This window comes from Danio rerio, chromosome 13, assembly GCF_049306965.1.
Source record: "Danio rerio strain Tuebingen ecotype United States chromosome 13, GRCz12tu, whole genome shotgun sequence".
Lineage (NCBI taxonomy): Eukaryota > Metazoa > Chordata > Actinopteri > Cypriniformes > Danionidae > Danio > Danio rerio.
Genome location: NC_133188.1, coordinates 36,594,596 through 36,612,407, shown reverse-complemented (window position 1 = coordinate 36,612,407; position 17,812 = coordinate 36,594,596). Strand labels below are relative to the sequence as shown.

Sequence of the window (17,812 nt, the reverse complement as noted above, 5' to 3'; positions counted from 1 at the left end):
AGATAATCCTGAGAAACTTGTCTGTTTCATTTATGCAAATTGTCTGGTCTTCGAAATCATCCCAATCAATATGAACTTATGAGTTCTCTCCAAATCGAGCTATTCAAGTCATCTGGTGAAATAATTACTCACCGGACACTTTATTAGGTACACCTGTCCATCTGCTTGTTATTGCAAATTTCTAATCGGCCAATCACATGGCATCAACTCAATGCATTTAGGCATGTAGACATCAAGATGATCTGCTGCATGTCAAACCGAGCATCAGAATGGGGAAGAAAGGTGATTTAAGTGACTTTGACCATGGCATTGTCGTTGGTGTCAGATGGGCTGGTCTGAATATTTCAGAAACTGCTGATCTACTGGGATTTTCATGCACAACTGTCTCTAGAGTTTACAGAGAATGGGTCGAAAAAAAGAAAATATCCAGTGAGCGGCAGTTCTGTGCGCGCAAATGCCTTGTTGATGCCAGCGGTCAGAGGAGAATGGCCAGACTAGTTTGAGCTGATAGAAAGGCAACAGTAACTCAGCCACTCTTCACAACCGCAGTAGAGCATCTTTGAATCCACAACATGTCTAACCTTGAGGCAGATGGGCTACAGCAGCAAAAGGTACAAGTACCGGTACAAGTAAGATGTACCTAATAAAGTGGGCAGTGAGTGTATATTCATATTGCATTAAAACTGGCAGAAAAACTAAATATCGAATGCCAGATTTTTCCAATATCGTGCAGCCCTATTATATAGTCTATGTAACTATCAAATATGCTGCATCATTGCCATTGACAAACTGTCTATTGTATACAAAAATTCAGTATCTCATCAGAAGTAGATCATCCAGGAACTTAATGCATACACATAGGAGTTCTGCATTCAGACAAACCGTTTTTGGCTACTACATCGAAGGGAAGTAGGAGATTACAGAAGAACCCTCGGTATCTCAGTTTTCTAGTGCAGTGATCCCTTCTGAACACAAAAAAAAATTAGTAAGATTTTGGTCATGGTGACATCTACTGTGGTGATTCGGTGCTTATCAAATAGTCTATCAAGATTCTTCTAGTACAGTAGAGTGCAGGTAACATAGACTAGCCAACTGTCAATTATGTGTTTTTGTTATGAAGGCTATTTTTGGTAAGAATTGCACAATTTTGGTTGATCAGGTGACCAGGTCAAAATCGGGTCTCCATGAGATTCACGAACGATCATATTGGCTCAGATTATTTTACTCTAAATACATGATCACAATTCCTTCCTAGTAGAAAACTATTTTAAAAGGGCAGGTAATATTCATTTTAGTTAGCTTATGCATTAGCATAGCATACAAAAATCTGATTAGTCTTTTATACATAATACATTTGCATATGAATTCACACATTAAATGTCAAATGCGTAGTTATTCACTAAATAGTTTCATTATAAAAATGTACATCCAATTAAAAAAAGAATGTCCAATATGTTTTATAATGTACAATATAGTAAGCTAATATACATATATTATTATTGAGTTTTGTATAAATGTTGCAAGTCAACTATCTTAATAGATAAAAAGCAAAAAACGGGTTTCAGCTGATAAATGATAAAGCCTGAGACCCATTTAAAATTCATTCTGCTTTGATTTGCGGAAAAGAATAAAAAAGCGCGCGTTTAGAACGTTCCTTGATTTGTTTTCATCTTTCTGTAAATGAGAATTGAGCTCGGCTCACTAACTGTATAATTATTTATAACTGCGACATTATCATGTAACCTACACAGTAACTGAATGATAGGACCAAAATACTTATGAATAAATAACTAAAATAGAAAACAGTTTTTTTCTAGACGTGATGGCTCGACCAGATTGGACAGTAGCTCCCTCTAAAATTTTAAGCAGCCTGGCGAGCCTTACAAGTTAATTATGCGTCATTTTATAGATTCTTTGCTCGGTTTTCCTCACTGCCTCCTTCCTCCTGTTGGATTTTGGGTCTGTGGCTCCCTGTGCGCGCTTTCGTTCCAAAGGGGGCTGTCTGTCTTTGATGGGATCCAGCTGTTGGCCAAGTGCTCTGGGGGCCCGTTTATTTGCATTGCTAAACAATCCGTGGAGTGGGCCGAGTACGGAATACAGAGATTCTTTTTCTGTTTTTTTTATATAGCTAGACACTCCTCTTAATATTGGTCAATGTTCTCACAGGTTCTTGCCTTCGGTCGACAGGGCGGCCGCAGCGGGTGACCAAAGACAAGCGTCTCGACGTTCAAGTGATCGCGCGTGCATGCGGCGGGGGCGCGGAGGGCACTTCATTTTGCGCATTGGGTCCTGCAAGCCCGCAAAGCTAGTAAAGCCACAGCAATAAGCTCTTTTGCTAGCGCGAGGTAGTGTGACTTTCTTTCCAGGGGAAGCACAGGGATCCACATAAACATGTTTGTTGAACTACGTGGCTTGAGTTTGTTGTCCAGCAAAAGGTGAGTTTAATTAGTCAGCTGGTGCTGTATGGCAAGCCGCATTATCATACGTTACTTAAAATAACCAACTTGTATTTTAATTTTTAAGGTGTTTATTTGTTGTTTATTATCATTTTATGACTATCATTTAAAAATACTCACGATTGACTGACTGAATAGTCACTGTCTTTTTTCATTTTGTATATTGCAAGTTACTGTCCCTTGTTACTGATAGGTTGTTGATTGACGTTGAGTGCTGTGGGGTTTGTGATTCATTTCTCAGTGGTAGTAACTATTCCAGTGTTTCCTAGTCATATGTGGTAGGTACATGGTAGTGTTACATGTAGTATTAGTATCTATCCCAAATGTTAGTAAAATCTGCCTTGGTACAACTTAATTTGTCTATTGTATTGACTTGCCAGGATGGGGGTTGACTTACAATGTTATTAAATATTGTACTAGTACACTTGTAAAAGTTATATGAGCAATTAGTCCCGACAGCATAGGTTTTAGGTCATTATAACTCATTAAACTAAGTTAATCAAGTTCTAACTTAATTTTGTAAGTTATGCAAGTTGTTTTAAGTCAGTTATAATATAAGTTCAATGGACTCATAAAGTTAATTTGATTCAGCTTTAAAATCAAAGTCAAAAGTCAAAGTCAGCTTTATTGTCAATTCAGCCACATGTACAAGACATACAGAGAATTGAAATTGCGTTACTCTCAGACCCCAGGTGCTTAACATTAATATAAAATATATATATATATATATATATATATATATATATATATATATATATATATATATATATATATATATATATATATACATATATATATATATATATATATATATATATATATATATATATATATACATATATATATATATATATACATATATATATATATATATATATATACATATATATATATATATATATATATATATATATATATATATATATATATATATATATATATATATATATATATATAAAATAGTAGAGTTTAAGAAAAAGAAAATTTACAGTATATACAGTGCACATAAATGTGGTCAAATAAATTTAGGGCAACTAGGATTTTCTTTACAGTGTATGAATAAAACATAATAATACCATTAGCAGTACCACTTGTAAAAAGTATGGTTACTTGCCAATGTTATTATCTAGTAGTAAACAAATAAGTGCTAGTATGCAATGAAACTAGTAACCACTTGAATTAGTTGTAGTATTTAATGAACAAGAAGACCTTGCTAGTGAACAAAATCCGAGTAACACAGTAAAATAAAACTGAAAAGATATTAGTGAGTAAGTGTTAATAACAATGTTTGTGACTTTTTAAAGAATGTATGAATGAATGTGCTTTTTATTTTCAAAATGATTTACTGATGTTTTGTTTTTTTGCTTGTAGAATGTTGTCAGTTGTACTATGTATCGTGTGCTCCATTAACTATGGGAAAAGTCAGGTAAGTGGATTCATTTGAATTTGGCGCTGTTGTTCAGCATGTGTCGTTATAGGAGTTCCTCACATAAATTTTATTTATTTTTTTGGTATTTTTTAACAACTGTAGTACTAATATCAATGCCAAAGTACTTTTAAAATGTTTAATGCAGCACAAAATGAACTCTAATCCACTGTTTATATGTTGCATTGATAACCAAATCTTTATTTCTCTACAGACGTGCTCAGATGGGTTTACTTTTGATCGTCGTTCCAGACAGTGTATGGGTAAGTGGCTCATCTCTTATGTTATTAAAATTTACATTAAGAACTTGTATTTGAAATACGGCTGTAAATTTCATGTGTTTTCAGACATCGATGAGTGCCGGACACTGCCAGACCCATGTCGGGGTGACATGCGATGTGTAAACCAGAATGGAGGATACCTGTGCATGCCCCGTGGACTCTACTCCCAGTCCTACGGCCGGAACAGTCCACTCCCCTACCCTGAGGCTTCCTATCCTGAAGAGCCCTACCCTGACAGATCACTGGGTTATTCTGAAACATACAGTGCTCCTGTGGCTCCTGTGGCTCCTGGCCCTGGTCCAGGCCCTGGTCCCAGTTACCCAATAGTGAGTCGAACCACTCCCTGTCTCCTTGGATATACATTCGGTGCTGATGGCACTTGTGTTGGTAAGTTTGCACAATTGTGTGTATATATATATATATATATATATATATATATATATATATATATATATATATATATATATATATATATATATATATATATATATATATATATATATAAAATTCAGGGATGTCTTGGTTAAAGATGATTGTACTTGAAAGTATTGCTTGGGTCATGCCCATGCAAAAGGGTTCCCACTCTAAGCCAAATATTAAATTCTCTGTTTTTCATTCTCTAAAAAGCAGAATTTGCATGACATATTAAATTTTTTTTAAATTAATTTAGACAAACATATTTTATTTTAAGCAGCAACAAACAATTATTCATGTAAACAAACAAATTCAATTTAATAATGTTCAACTTTGTTTAAATCCAGCACATATTAATTGTTTGCAACCAGTTACCTTAAAAGTGTAATAACTCTAATGAATACATTTTTTCAGTGTATAATGAATGAAAAAACAGGTCACTGTTGGGCATTTCATAATATTATGGTTTTAGCTTGAATATCATTTTGCAGGACTTAATAGCCACTCTAAGAATAACAACTATTTTTTTTGTGGCAATTTGAAGTGGTAATTCTGAAGCCAAAGCTCCTGAAATTTATATCATCCTGATATGTTAGCCTTGGTTAACTTCCAGTTGATAAGCATTAAAGTAAAATATGGAGCTTAAAATAGCCTAGCTAGAACAACACATGTGATAAAAATATGGTATAGGAAAAATATATGATATTGATAAATGTAAACAAAGGTTTAAAGTGACAAACAAAAATCCCTGATATTCCCTGACTTGGACAAAAAAATCCATGACTAATATCTGGAAAAGACCTTTAAAAATTCCATGACCTGTGGGAACCCTGAAACAAATTCTGGCTGTACTGTACTCAGCTGTGAATGGAGCTCACCTAGAGCCTGCACTTTTGTATAAGCATTCTCCACACAGACAGATAAACTGGACTGCACATGGATGGTGCGCACTGATCTTCACATATGCTATTGATCATGAAATTGCATCATAAGGACATTGTTTTGACTTAAGTATCTTAAGCAGTTTAGCAGGCTTGGTCTACCTGATAGTGATCTTTTTGTCCTTTTAAATGCTATCTAATCTGAGTTTAAAGAATGTATTTTATTAATAAATTAATTTGAACTAATAGTGTTTAGATTTAAAGGGACTGTGAGTAGAAATAAGACACCTATGCTATTAATGATAATGGTGCGTGCTAAGTGGCAGATACCCTCAGGTTAAAATGATAAAGAATTGCCAATACCTATACAATAATAGATTGAAAACAAACATCCAGACAGTTTCCACAATACCAAGAGGGAAAAATCTTACATACTGTATAGCCCCTTTTAAAATTTTGATATAGATTTTTGAAAGTTGTATACAGTTGAAGTCAGAATTATTAGCCCCCCTTTGATATATATATATTTTTTTTCGCTTTTAAATATTTCCCAACTTGTGTTTAATAGAGCAATGAAATTTTCACAGTATGTCTGATAATATTTTTTTGTCTGGGGAAGTCTTATTTGTTTTATTTTAGCTCATATAAAAGCAGTTTTTAATTTGTTAAACACCAATTTAAGGTCAAAATTATTAGCCCCTTTAAGCTTTATATATATAAATATAATATATATATATATATATATATATATATTTTTTGATAGTCTTCAGAACAAACCATCATTATACAATAACTTGCTTAATTACCCTAACCTGCCTAGTTCACCTAATTAACCTTGTAAAGCCTTTAAATGTCACTTTAAGCTGTATAGAAGTGTCTTGAAAAACGTCCAGTAAAATGTTATTTACTGTCTTCATGGCAATGATAAAATAAATCGGTTATTAGAAAGGAGTTATTAAAAATATTATGTTTAGAAATGTGTTGAAAAAAATCTCTCCGTTAAACAGAAATTGGGGAAAAAAATAAACAGGGGGTCTAATAATTCAGGGGGGCTAATAATTCTGACTTCAACTGTATGTGACCCTGGACCACAAAACCTTATGTCTTCTGTTGAACGGGCTTGTTTGTTGGAACAGCCAAAAATGCATTGGATGGTAAAAATGATTCTGAAATCTTCTTTATAATGATTTTAAAATCTTTTATGTCCCATGATAAAATTCCTAACATAAATATACCAAAACTCAATGTATGATTAGTAATGTGCATTGCTGAGAAATTAATTGGAACAACTTCAAATGTGAAATTGTCAGTATTTAGATTTTTTTTTCATCAGTTTCCAGACATTCTGGCATATGTGATGCCAGATCAGTTTTATAATACCTAGCACAAGCTACAAATACTCTTTAAGATGTGATTGATACCCACTCTGGGTCATATCAGGTTGTGGTCTTATGTTTACTTCATATTCTGCAGTGGGTCATGGGTCTTCATGCTCTGAAATGAAACTAAGACCCATTTCTGTGCTGGACTGTAATTTAGTAATGGTTGCGGTGAGCTGAGTGGCATCTTAAAGACTTCAGCAGAATAAATCTCGTAATTTAGACAGGATCTGTCTTTAGTGTGAAGCCACAAAATACTGTGGAACCTCAGAACAAACTACATCTTGTGAAGAGGCAGAAAGAGACACACAGGAACTGGCTTTCAGCCCTGCTTACCAGGATCCAACGTTATGAATACAATGAGACAGTGAGATTTTTGCTGTTATAAATCAAGGATTTGTAACCGACTTAATTCGGTCTGCTTCTGTCGAAGTTGTTGAGCTCGGTGTGATGTTGATAGTACCTCATGTGTTTTATTGCAAGGATTTGGATAGGTGTTATATATTGTGTTGTTGGAGTCTTTATGTGTGTCAGCGTGGTGACCTATTTCACGTGCCGTTTGATAAATGGTAGCACAAATGACTGCATGCTGTATTTTTCGATATGGTCTGCGGATTTGTCTCGAGTTGGTGCCAGTCTTTGCAGTTAATGCATTCTCCAGTCCTCTTACTCCTCTGCAGAAAAAACACAATGAAAGATTTGTTACCTTTCAAGCCCAAGACGGTCATGTTATAAAGACACACAGATACGCTCATTAATGTGCTTGTGAATTTAAAAACACAGACAATGGTTTTGTAGGGCCACTGAGACGTTCAGTACAGCACCATTTGGATAAACCATAAAAATTGCAATGTCAAACCATTGCTATCTCAGCATCTGTGGTGATTGTGCCAAACATGAGGTCATTGGTTCTTGAATGAAATCTGTTACTGACCAGCTGTGCAACTGGTGAGCTTTCTTTTTACACTCCGTTTTCAGTATTTGTGTTTGTTAAGAGATGCTGCTACAGAACAGATGCTCTACAGGTTTGTGTGTTAAATTATTCCATCATTCATCTTACAGGTATCCCTGTAGTGCTGATTTGTGTGTGTGTGTGTGTTTGTAAAAGCCAGGGAGTGCCCTCTTTTTGCCAGAGTTACTAAGGCATGAAAAACCAAAACAGTTGACTCAGTCAGTGCGTGACAAATGCCCTTTATAACTTCCATCTATCTAGTGTTTAGCGTCAGTAAAACTTGTAGACACTCATCAGTTCTAAATGCAATGCAAAATAAATTTAGGTGAAACTTGAGATGAAACAAAGATCACTTATTGTTTTGGTATTTGGATGCTTTGCATGAAACTTTTAAGAGTGTAAATGATCTTATTTCAGGTAGGAATTAGAAACAACAAAATTCCAAATTTGGTTGATTTGTCAAGCTGAAACCTGCCTGCTCAGGCCATAGGATTGTAACCAGTGTCTGTCAGCAAATGGGGGCTGGCTGTAGTACCGCAGACTAATTAATGCATTCAAGCTTAGTGGGACGTCTGGAAATGTAGCTATGCTGTCATTATTATTACTGAGTTACTGAACTTCATGCGTTTTTTTTTTTTACTTCAAATGTTTATCATTAGTGAGATTTTGATTTGTACTTGATTAAATTTAAAAGAAATATCACAATTTACTTTAATATGTTTTACAATATTTTCATTCTTGTGCTGGCAATGTTGAATTTTACAGCAGCCATTACTCCAGTAGTCAAATGATCCATTTAGACATTATTCTGATGCATTGATCTTATTATTGTAATTGCTGAAAATGGCTGTGGTGTTGCATTTTGTTATTTAAATTATGATGCATTTCTGTTCCAGAATTATATGATGAATGCATTTTGATTAAAATATATATATATATATTTCAAGGAAATACATTACTCAAAAAATTAAAAGATAGTGTTACAAAATTGTTCAAAAAAAGTTGACCATGTATGCATTTTACTGTCTGAGTGGTGTAGATCACATTAAAAGAGTTCCTTCTAATTTTGTATAATTCTGATGGTCAGTTATTTTACATGTTAATTTTCTAATGGCTCTTTCCAGCTAATTCACATAGGCTGTGTTAAGTGTTGCTTGACCAGGTTACTTGATCTATTGCAGTGGTGGATTGTAAATGCCTTTGATATAATTTAAACAACTGGTGCGTGGCAACAGATCACTGGCATTAAATCTCTGGAATGAAGATGTGCGTATAGAAGCAAAAGCTTTGAGTTAGTGCCAGATTCTTGGGACCTGGATTGACCTGAACCTGTTTGTTTATATTAATCATCTACAACAGTAGTCTTGTTTGTTTCTGTTATTGAATGATTTATTTTGTATTACCTGTGTATGATTGTGCATGTTTGATATAGAAATCTTGTTGCTTATATGATTTTGCTTACAGCTACCAAGAGTGTATTGAGTTCATTGAACACATTTTACCACATGTAAATCCATTTTCACAGAAATGCACATAATTTCTGACATTTTCAGAGTTCTCCTTGGCTTGCTTTTGGATCTCTCTGATGTGAAGATTAGATTTAATTATCGCAGCAACATCTGGTATTTGGACCACTTGTCAGCTTTAATGAACTGTACCATAGTAAACTTGCTAAAGGTTCAGTAAAAGTCACTGATCACATGAATGATATCACACACACCGACAATTAAAATGAACTGTTAATCTTCCTCTTTTCAATGCAGACACAATTATCTCTCTTATATTTACACACCATTTCTTTCCTCCGACCCTCATTTACATCATGTGCAAAATTTACTGCAAGTCTCCTTTGCTGTTCCCGGATCAGATCTGATCCCAAGAATCTTGGCATTCCCATAATTCCCCAGATCCTTTCAGCACAGATCAGACGTGTGTGATAGTACACATGTAATCCAGATGTTCTCCTTCACTCTTCGAGGTCCAGCTGGGCCGGGGTGGGTTTTTCTGTCTCATGTGGTCCACATCTCTGCTGTAAGCCCTGGCCTTGATGATTTCACCTAGTTTTAATGCTTGCGATGCCTATTACTAACAAACCATGTGATTGTCAAAGATCTGGGCTGCTAACACAAAGGTTCAGTTATACTGTACAGTAAGAGCCCATTCAGTGCCAACTGTTACTATGAAGATATTAGCATCCGCACCAACACATAATGACATTTTACTTATAAAAAGCATATAGTTAGGTCATCTGCCACTTTAAATACTCAAGCACTGTAAACCTAGATATATTCATTCACAAGCTATTAAAATCATAGTAAAAGTAATTTAAGTTTTAATGGTCCAGTGTTTCTTTATCAATATAGTTTCATAAGCTTGTCATGTAATATATCTGTTTATCAACTGAATCAGTTTCGAAGAGCACAACAAATTGAGATTTTGTCTCCTAAAAGAAATAAACAACACATCAGTAATTTCAGTCTTCCTGGATGAACTGTTTGTAAAAAATGCCACCCTATGGATTTCATTGGCTCCCTGTAAACAATGTCTACTTTGTCCTGCATTCAAGATGTAATTGTAGTTGGGTCTAAAAGAGTTTGGCATGCTTTGTCGACGTATTGAGAGGATGCTGTTTACTGTTTTTTTAAAAGCAAAATCATTTTCTTATGAGGACTGATGCTTAAATTGATGTTGTAAAACCAACTTATTACTGTTCAAATCACTGTGTGTGCAATTGCTGCTGGTGAAGCCTCTGGATCCTAAAATTCAGTGATGGCAATGGGTGTTTGCGTTTAGACTTTTGGTTGTCAGACCAATCTAAGCAGAACATTTGACCTTGGATTTTGGAAAATCAATTGTAGGGGATTTCCAAAACAAAATGAGGAACTTTTAAAATATCATCAAGGTTTTTTCAATTCGGTTATTCTGGCAATTTAAAATAATTTATTATTGTAGTCAAGACTCTGATATAATTCAAGCAAACTTGAAAAACAAACTGGTTGTTATTGTTTATTTAAAGGAGTTTGAAACAGTTGGTTCATGGTGATTAATTGATTGGTGTGCTATTGGGCTTTTTGGTCTCTGAGATCTTCTCCAGGACCTTTTTTAGTATTGCCAACTCCATGCTTTCCCATTAATTTAGGATACTTTTACACTGTTTCTGCATTTTTTGTTTTACAGTGAATTTATATCCACATCACAATTGATGCTTCCTTATCTGCTTTTTTCTCGCTGTTGTAAATTTAGTTTGTCTATTCTGTTATTAAGAGGTAAACATGCAGCATACATTTATAAATTCTTCTAATGGACAATAGCTAGTTGTATATTGCTGCTGCCCAGGAACTTCTTTTTTACCCCTAAACAAAGTATTCAATCTAAGCTTTTTTTTTAAATATTTATTGTTTCTAAGCAGCTATACAAAAGGTGCACATCATTGCATTGTATTCAAATTAAGTTAAAGTTACAGTCAAATTTAAGTTATGATATACAGACATAGATAACCTGAAACCTTATAGCATATAGGGGATGTCTATGCCCACTATTGTTTGTATTAAGTGTAAGTCTTGTCCTCGATGTCCTCTGGTTGACATCATCTCTTCAGTACAGAAAATAACTTCTCTACTAGTATGGGTTTTATCATCAACCTCAATGTCATTAAGGCACTTTGGTTAAAATGCCAAAAGCAAGTGAATGGGTAATTTAAAAGTGCACAAGTAGCTTATTATGGGATTTCAGCTATATTGGCCTGGACCCATTGCATCACTTTCCCCATGTAGTAACACTGGGACTGTTGGCAGCTTTTACTAGAAGAAACTAATTATCTGGCTTTCACATGGTCCCAAAGCCCCGAATCCATCATGCCCTCATCACTTTCATAGTAACATTTGCTTTCTTTTAAAACATGTGACTTCATAGTCTGAGAACCAAGGGTGCTTGTTCGGGTATTTGAGGCATAAGATGCCCTCATAAGGAATTGTGCTGATACTGTGCGACTGAGAGTAGAGCAGGGAGATATGATTCTAGTTTTGGAAAAGTGTTGAATAAGACTATAGTTATTTGTTTAAGATGTGATAGTAAGGTTAGATTTATGAGGTCAGGAGTGGAGCTGGTTGATACAGAATTGCTAAGCTTGTACTAAAGAACATCTGTTTGCAACTTCATAAATCACACAACTTTTATATAAATTTGTAAAAACATATTTTAAATAGTATTCTGACTTAAAAAATACATATTAGTATTGGTATCAATATGGGTTGTTTCAAGTGATTTTTTTTGTTGTGGCAAAACACAAGTGGTAACTGACAATGGGTTTCTTTCTCTCTTTTTTTTAAAGATGTGGATGAGTGTGAGGCAGAATCACATCAGTGTAACCCTACTCAGGTGTGTATAAATACAGCCGGTGGATATACCTGCTCGTGTACTGAGGGCTACTGGCTGGTGGGAGGACAGTGCCAAGGTGAGATTTATAGACATCCTAAATGCTTAGGCATTCTTTAATAAAATACTTATTATCAATATGCCTATATTCATTAATTAGTTATATGTACATGCTAAGCAGCATAAAATGCAAACAGTAAATAAAGAACAGTACATTTTCTGTCATTCATTTTTGCCAAGTTCCCTGCAATGCAGAAGTTTGCAGTGAGGATATTGATATGTTTTATTTGGGAAGGGCAAATTCAACTGACCAAAAGTGATGATAAAAACATTCAAATGTTGTAAAATATTTCTGCTTCAAATAAATGCATTATACAGCAACGTGAAAACAAAGAAGCACAACTGTTTTCAACGCTAATAATGATCAGAATTTATTCTTAAAGACGGTGTGACTCTGAAGACTGCAATAGTGATGCTGACAGTACACTTTACCATCACACAATTAAATATTAAAAATTAATTTATTTTACAATATTATGTATTTATTTTTAATCAGCGATTAAAAACATTTTTTTAAACTTACCGTCCTCAAACTTTTGTATAGTTGTATATAATATTGTTACGTTAGAGTTAAATTATAATTTAATCAATGAAATAATCCAGATTTTAGCCATTTCATGTTTAAATACTGCAACAATTTATTTTTGGTGTATAAATGATATGATTTGTACTTATTTGTTTATATGATGCAATAATCCTTTTGTTATTGCACATCACAAAAAAAGTTGTAATGGAGTTATGCCAGCTGTTTTGCGTATTTAGTGCTCTCTAACTCACCTTTCTTTAGACATTGATGAGTGTCGATATGGTTACTGCCAGCAGCTGTGCGCTAACGTCCCTGGCTCATATTCCTGTTCCTGTAGCCCTGGATTTCTTCTCAATACTGATGCCAGGACATGCCAAGGTGCTAACACAAGCAGTCTTTATGACTATATTAACTGATAGTTCATCAAAATGTCTTGCCAGATGCCACCTTCTACCTGCCTTCAGTCTTCTTCCTCTTTCTCTCTGGTCAGATGTGGACGAGTGTGTGACGGACCCATGCTCTCACGGCTGCTTGAACACATACGGGTCATTCATGTGTACCTGTGATGAAGGCTTTGAGCTTGCCGCTGATGGCACCACCTGCAATGGTAAAGGAGGAAGATAAGGTCCAGTTTAGAGGTTTTAGAGAAAGTTTAAAGTTGTTTTGACATTGTGTAATGTGTTTAATGTGTCCTCAGATCTGGACGAGTGCAGTTTCTCAGACTTCCTTTGTCAGCACACGTGTGTGAATGCACCGGGATCGTTCTCCTGCGCGTGTCCGTCTGGATATTACGTGTATGAGGATGGAAGAAGCTGTGAAGGTATCACTAGATTTATGTGCATCTTTAGATGTGACTTTGTTGTATTTCGTATATAACTTTTAGAAATGCTTCATCTATTTTTCAAGAATGGTCATGCTAAACAATTTCATTTACTCATTCCACTGACCTCAATTCATACATATGTGAATGTGGGAGACGAGTAATGCAAGTTCTTGCCAATTTCACTGCATTCCAAAGTTCATGTTTGATCAATTCTTAATGTGATGTGTAACTAGTAGAAGATCAGCATGACCTCTTTGCTGATTTAACTGAGTGCTAGTTGTACAGCAACAGAATTTAAAGTTTCAGTAAATTGCAGAAGGAGACTTTTTTATACTAATTTAAAAAATGACAATCTTGTTAGGGTCTTGTAATATTACATTACAACATAGCTGTGTCCGTAGAAATGTTACATGCCTAAAGTCTAGTGTGACCAAGTGTGAAGTTTTTTTTCCACATTGAACAACCAAGACTAAATATAAAGTCTTCATGACTTGCTAGTATATAAAATACAATATATTTTATGATATGAATTTATTTATTTGTCATTTTTATTGTTGTAGGTATTTTGTTTTGTGTTAATAATTTATACATGCACAATTCATCAGTAGAGTTTTTTTTTTTTGTGCAAAACTTGTTTAAAATGTAGTTTCACTGTGAGTTCGAAATATTAATGGCCTCTGTATTTTCTTAATTCATCCATCACTGACATTTGCAAATGACTAAATAATAATTAGAATATTTATTTTTGCTGAATTATGTTTTCATTATTCTTACTGTTAATGATGGTGATGGTAATCTGACTTGTGTCTGTTGTGTGTTTGATTTTGAAGACCTCAATGAATGTGAGTCTGGTAACAACACCTGTACAACAGAACAAGTGTGTTTCAATTTCCAGGGAGGTTACACATGTCTGAACCCTCTTAGATGTGATCCACCTTACATAGAGCTCAGTGACAAGTGAGTTCATGAATGCTGACAATATTGCTTTAGGTAAAACATTTGACTTGCTGCTCTTTTAATATATTTCATCTGTCTTACTCCCTCTCAGTCAATGCATGTGTTCCGCTGAGAATCCTGCTTGTCGGGATCGACCCTTTACGGTTCTGTACAGGCATATGGATTTGTCTTCTGGCCGAAGTGTTCCTGCAGATATATTTCAGATGCAGGCCACTACACGTTACCCTGGAGCATTTTACATCTTTCAGATCAAGTCTGGCAACGAGGGAAGAGAGTTTTACATGCGGGTAAGTAAGATCACTTATAAAATACATATCCAAATGTGTAAAAGTCATAATGAAAATTGATAATAAAAAGCTAGTGCAAAGTTGTATTGATTGTATGTGTATGTGTGTGTGTGTGTGTGTGTGTGTATGTATATATATATATATATATATATAAATATACTCACCTGCCATTTTACTCAGTACACCTTACTGGTACTAGGTTGGACCCCTTTTGCCTTCAGAACTGCCTTAATCCTTCGTGGCATAGATTAAATAAGGTACTGGAAATATTCCTCAGAGATTTTGGTCCATATTGACATGATTGCATCATGCAATCGCTGCAGATTTGTCAGTTGCACATCCATGATGAGAATCTCCTGTTAAACCACATCCCAAAAGTACTCTATTGGTTTGAGATCTGGTGAATGTGGAGGCCATTTGAGTACAGTAAACTCATTATCCTGTTCAAGACACCATTCTCAGATGATTTGAGCTTTTGACATGGCATGTTATCCTGCTTTAAGTAGCCATCACATGATGGGTACACTGTGGTCATAAATGGATGGACATGGTCAGCAACAATACTCGGGTAATAATAGGCCCTAAATGTGCCAAGAAAATATCCCCCACACCATTACATCACCACCAGCCTGAACCGTTATTACAAGGCAGGATGGACCCATGCTTTCATGTTGATAATGCCAAATTCTGACTCTACAATCTGAATGTTGCAGCAGAAATCGAGACTCATCAGACCAGGCAACGTTTTTCCAATCTTTTATTGACCATTTTTGGTTGAGCCTGTGTGAATTGTAGCCTCAGTTTCCTGTTCTTAGTTGACAGGAGTGGCACCCGGTGTGGTCTTTTTCTCTTGTAGCCCATCCGCTTCAAAGTTCGACGTTGCCTAAATGCATTAATTTGCTGCCTTGGAATTGGCTGATTAGAAATTTTCTTTAAAAAGCAGTTGGACAGGTGTACCTAATAAAGTGGCTTGTGAGTGTATATTATACCTTAAATATTACAAGCATTACAATGCAAGTCTGATCTGTTTCAATTAAAATAAATATTGCATGGACTGATCTTTAAATCTATTGCTGCTTTTGTTTGGTCTCAAGATGGACACCAGTGGGTTTTATTTTTCTTAGGCAGAACTAACTATACTAAAACTATTAAAATGTTATACTCGAACTATGGCCTAATCCTGTTGATGTAAAACAAATATATAGTGTTACAAAAGATTTGAGATTTCTTAAATAAATGCTTTCTAAACGTCTCAGAAGCTGGTAAAATGTATAACTCCTCCCACACAAATATGAACCAGTACAAACTATTATTAATAATAATAATAATAATTGCTTTTTGAGTATCAACCCATCATATTAGAATGGTTTCTGAAGAATCATTCAAGGCTAGACTAACACGCATTAAATAAAATAAAATAAAATATATAAATCTTACTCAAACTTTTGAACTGTAGTTTATATATTAATCGTGACCACAAGAGGGAGCTGGGGGATTACTGTGAGACTGTCAGACTCCTATGAGTCTCTTAGATAATCAATGAGTTTTAATTGTTGAAGGAAATCATCTGTGACACAAAAGAGCAACAGAGTTAATATTCTTTAATTAACACAAGAACCATTTTCTGTTATTTTAACACAAGGGTGCCCAAACATGGTCCTGGAGGGCCGATGTCCTGCCAAGTTTAGTTTCAGCCCCAATCAGACACACCTGGGCTAGCTAATCAAGCACTTACTAGGCTTTCTAGAAACATCCGTACAGGTGTGTTGAGGCAAGTTGAAGCTAAAATTTGCAGGACAGCGGCCCTCCAGGACAAACGTTGGTCACCCCTGTTTTAACACCTATGCTGTGAAAAGAAGTAATTTTTAAATATATTTCTTTTACTCTACATCCTTCAATCTTTCTTTCCACCACAGCAAACAAGTAATATGAGTGCAACTCTGGTTCTGGCCCGACCCATTAAAGGACCAAAGACCGTCGTTCTAGACCTAGAGATGGTTACCGTTAACAACGTCATCAACTTTCGAGGCAGTTCAATCATTCGTCTCACAATATTTGTCTCCGAACATCCATTCTGAGGCTTTACCAATGAACCTCTGACCTCTCACCTCCATCATGGACCTCCTGTTACTGCACTACCCATCAGGCAGCTGCGTTTCCTCATTGTATTTGTTCTGTGGTTCAGGACTCTCATGTTTTCATCACACTCTCTGTCTGCTTTATTACAGCAGGTGGAGTTTGTGCTGATTTTTAATATTTCATAATGCAGGTGTTCAGTTAGGCTACCTGGCTGTCGCAGTCACACACCTACACATGTACCCATACACAGAAGAATATTTATGTTGTGTTTCTTTGGTCTTGTTTGTTTGTATGTCCCTTTTGTGCATTTTCTTCCCCCAAAGCTGAAGTATCTATTTTAAAGCTGAATTTAGTTTCAGTACTTTTTGCAGCACCTGTTTCACATTGTCTCACTGTGACTGTGAGGGACGCTTTTATTTGGTCTGAACTTCTGAGCACTCAAAACAGTGAGAGAGCCACCAGGATTGCAATAAAATAATTTTAAATTAAAATGTCCAGATTAGCTCTGACAGTAGCCTGCAGAGCACCTTTCGTACCTTTAGCTCTGAATTTCTTATCATTTGATCTCTGCAGAATTTCCTCTGTGTATGTTTTTATTTGACAGGTAAAAAAAGAGCCCGGTCAGTCAATAAACAAACATTTGATGACCTGAACTGATTCTGGTTTTTGTTTACTTTTGGCTAATTTGCATACATACACATTTAAAGTTGTTCATTAAATGTATTTAAGAAGAAGACAATGAAATGGTTTTTAATGCACACTTTCAATGTTTTTAAGGGCCTGTAACAGTGAGACTTTAATCAGATGAAACTTCTTTTAAAAAAATACAGATTTTAGAGAAATATATTAGTATTTGATCATGTATTTGAAACATGTGCACAACTTATAAAACATGAAAGTTGTGTAAACTTTTGACT

At 35.2% G+C, this 17,812-nt stretch overlaps 1 protein-coding gene across 2 annotated transcripts; it reads left to right on the top strand.

Annotated features, from left to right (window-relative positions):
• The first annotated feature begins 1,930 nt into the window (after nucleotides 1–1,930).
• Nucleotides 1,931–17,548, top strand: fbln5 (fibulin 5). 2 transcript variants are annotated; one of them, XM_005156821.6, is made up of 12 exons: nucleotides 1,931–2,087; nucleotides 2,167–2,435; nucleotides 3,828–3,882; nucleotides 4,097–4,145; nucleotides 4,230–4,550; nucleotides 12,120–12,242; nucleotides 13,011–13,127; nucleotides 13,240–13,356; nucleotides 13,447–13,569; nucleotides 14,403–14,529; nucleotides 14,621–14,816; nucleotides 16,733–17,548. In XM_005156821.6, exons 2-12 carry the CDS (start codon nucleotides 2,392–2,394, stop codon nucleotides 16,892–16,894), a joined length of 1,434 nt encoding a protein of 477 aa, XP_005156878.1. In that variant the 5' UTR covers nucleotides 1,931–2,087; nucleotides 2,167–2,391; the 3' UTR covers nucleotides 16,895–17,548.
• The last annotated feature ends 264 nt before the right edge of the window (nucleotides 17,549–17,812 follow it).

Bases quoted from the DNA above. Each gene is read 5' to 3' on its own strand.
- fbln5 (XM_005156821.6), top strand. From the start codon at position 2,392: ATGTTTGTTGAACTACGTGGCTTGAGTTTGTTGTCCAGCAAAAG. The intron at 13,128-13,239 runs GTGCTAACACAA...CTCTCTGGTCAG, and splicing joins TGATGCCAGGACATGCCAAG to ATGTGGACGAGTGTGTGACG. The intron at 13,357-13,446 runs GTAAAGGAGGAA...ATGTGTCCTCAG, and splicing joins TGATGGCACCACCTGCAATG to ATCTGGACGAGTGCAGTTTC.